Here is a 1,909-nt window from a genome sequence, read left to right as displayed (position 1 = left end):
GGAAGCTGGTTGGTGGAGGGAATAGTCTGGGCCCGCCTGACTACATCTTAGCTTCAGGCAGTTGTAGAGAGTGATAAGGCCCCCCCTGAGTCTCCTCTTCTCCAGGCTGAACACCCCCAGCTCCCTCAGCCTCTCCTCACAGGACTGTCCCTCCAGTCCCTTCCCCAGCCTCGCTGCTCTCCTCTGCACCCGCTCCAGCCCCTCCAAATCTTTCTGGCAGCCAAGGGCCCAGACCTGCACCCAGGGCTCGAGGTCTCATGGTGAGGAGCAGCCCAGCAGGGACTGCCCCACTGCCCATCACCAGGTCACAGAACCGACCCCTCGCAGCCCGCTGAGCAAAGAGTCCAAGGAGAACTTTCAGTTGATGAACCCCGCAGGGGTTTTACACGCTGAATGAACTTAGGAGCCACTCTCTCGTACTGCAGGAGTATCTTGTGCTAAACATGGGATGAGCCAACATCTCGTGTTTCCAACCACGAGGCAGAGCTCTCAGGAACCCCAAGAGGCAGAGAGCTCTGCTGTCTCAGGGGACACGGTCTGTCCAGTCCCCAGGCTCAAGGGAGGAAGCTTCTCATCAGGTTTATGGGAAGGTCCTGACACCTACTGACTGTTCCTGAGCACTGTAGGTGGCAGAGACACATCCAATGCGTCGAGCACAAACCGCTCAAGGACACGGCGATTCTGCAGCTCCTGTCAGGAGGAACCGAACGCAAGTTCCCTTCCAGCTAAAAAAACTTCCTGCCTCAACACACAGGAAATGCTGCTCTTCACCTTGAATGAAGCTGGCAAAGAGAAAGGCAGTGCAGTGGCCTCTGAGGAGTTCAAGGTCCCTCAACAGCTACAAGACACTGAGATCTTCCGCACAGCAACCAGCAATGCCCCAGGGCCTCAAGAAGGTCACTCTGATCTCTTTAAGGCATTTCTGTTTTGTCTTAAAAGAGATCTTAATTATCCCAAAGGTCACAAACTTTGCAAAAAGCCACCACGGCTTCCTTGCACAGCGCACGCAAAACGGAGAGAAGGACTCACCTCTCCTACCGCGTTCACAACCGGCAAATGCCTGAGGCCCATTGTCCTGAACAGGTTGAAAACTTGTGACACGTGAGTGTTTGGAGAGACAGCGAAGGGCGATGGGTTCATGTACGGGGTGACATCCTGGGAGAAAAAAGCAACTGTTGTATTTCAGAGGCATTTTCACCACCTCTGGGAACCACCAACAGGCAAATCCTACAGACCTCCAACACACTGATGCCCAGAGAGGTGTCAGGCAGCATGCACCTTCTATTTCTCCACAAATACGAAATTATTTCAGGAACCCAACTTTGTCCCAGTTTGAACACTGTAACCCACAATTCTAAGAGCCCCATGCTTGAGAAAGCCTCTGTACAGGACGAATGCGGGTCCAGGAAAATCAGAAAGTGAGTTAGAAAAGCACTTTGGCCCACACGGCAACCTTCTTGTCGCAAAGCCAGCGACATGCCTGCCACCGAGCGAGCTGCCAGCACGCAGAGCTCAAACAGGCGCCAGCAGCTCGCCTGTCACGTCTCACTCAGGCAGGAGACTGGTCTAGAAGGAAGTGAAATCAGTCGGGCAACGTCTCGCGCTGAAAGCAAAGCGCTCGTGCACGATGCTGCTTCACAGCGGGCGTGAGGGCTCATCTCCACACGCAGACGAGGAGTCCCTGCACCCAAGGGTGGACTCAAACACGCTCTCAGCATTTTTCCAAGGCTTGGGGCAGTCCTAAATGTGGACCAGGAAGTGCTGTCGCCCTGCGGCGCATCTCTTACCACTATCATGCGAGGGTTCAGCAACGTGAGGTCCAGGTCGTGGATGTCTGGGTAGCGGGGGTAATCCTCCGACATCTCTGCATGCGACAGCCGAGGCTGGCTCCCGCCCTGCAGTTAAAAAA

At 54.7% G+C, this 1,909-nt stretch overlaps 1 protein-coding gene across 1 annotated transcript in view; it reads right to left on the bottom strand.

Annotated features, from left to right (window-relative positions):
- The window catches only part of LOC104277729 (chloride transport protein 6-like), a gene marked incomplete at its 5' end in the record, with an annotated part of 5,650 nt that overhangs the window by 1,025 nt on the left and 2,716 nt on the right, over window positions 1–1,909 (bottom strand). The window contains 2 exons of the mRNA XM_009874465.1: window positions 1,030–1,155; window positions 1,788–1,895. Coding sequence (XP_009872767.1) covers window positions 1,030–1,155; window positions 1,788–1,895 — 234 coding nt within the window. The remainder of the gene's footprint in view (window positions 1–1,029; window positions 1,156–1,787; window positions 1,896–1,909) is intronic.

This window comes from Apaloderma vittatum, unplaced genomic scaffold, assembly GCF_000703405.1.
Source record: "Apaloderma vittatum isolate BGI_N311 unplaced genomic scaffold, ASM70340v1 scaffold27528, whole genome shotgun sequence".
NCBI classification, from domain to species: Eukaryota; Metazoa; Chordata; class Aves; order Trogoniformes; family Trogonidae; genus Apaloderma; species Apaloderma vittatum.
The sequence above is the reverse complement of the archived record's forward strand: the minus strand, read 5'-3'. Positions and strand labels throughout refer to the sequence as shown.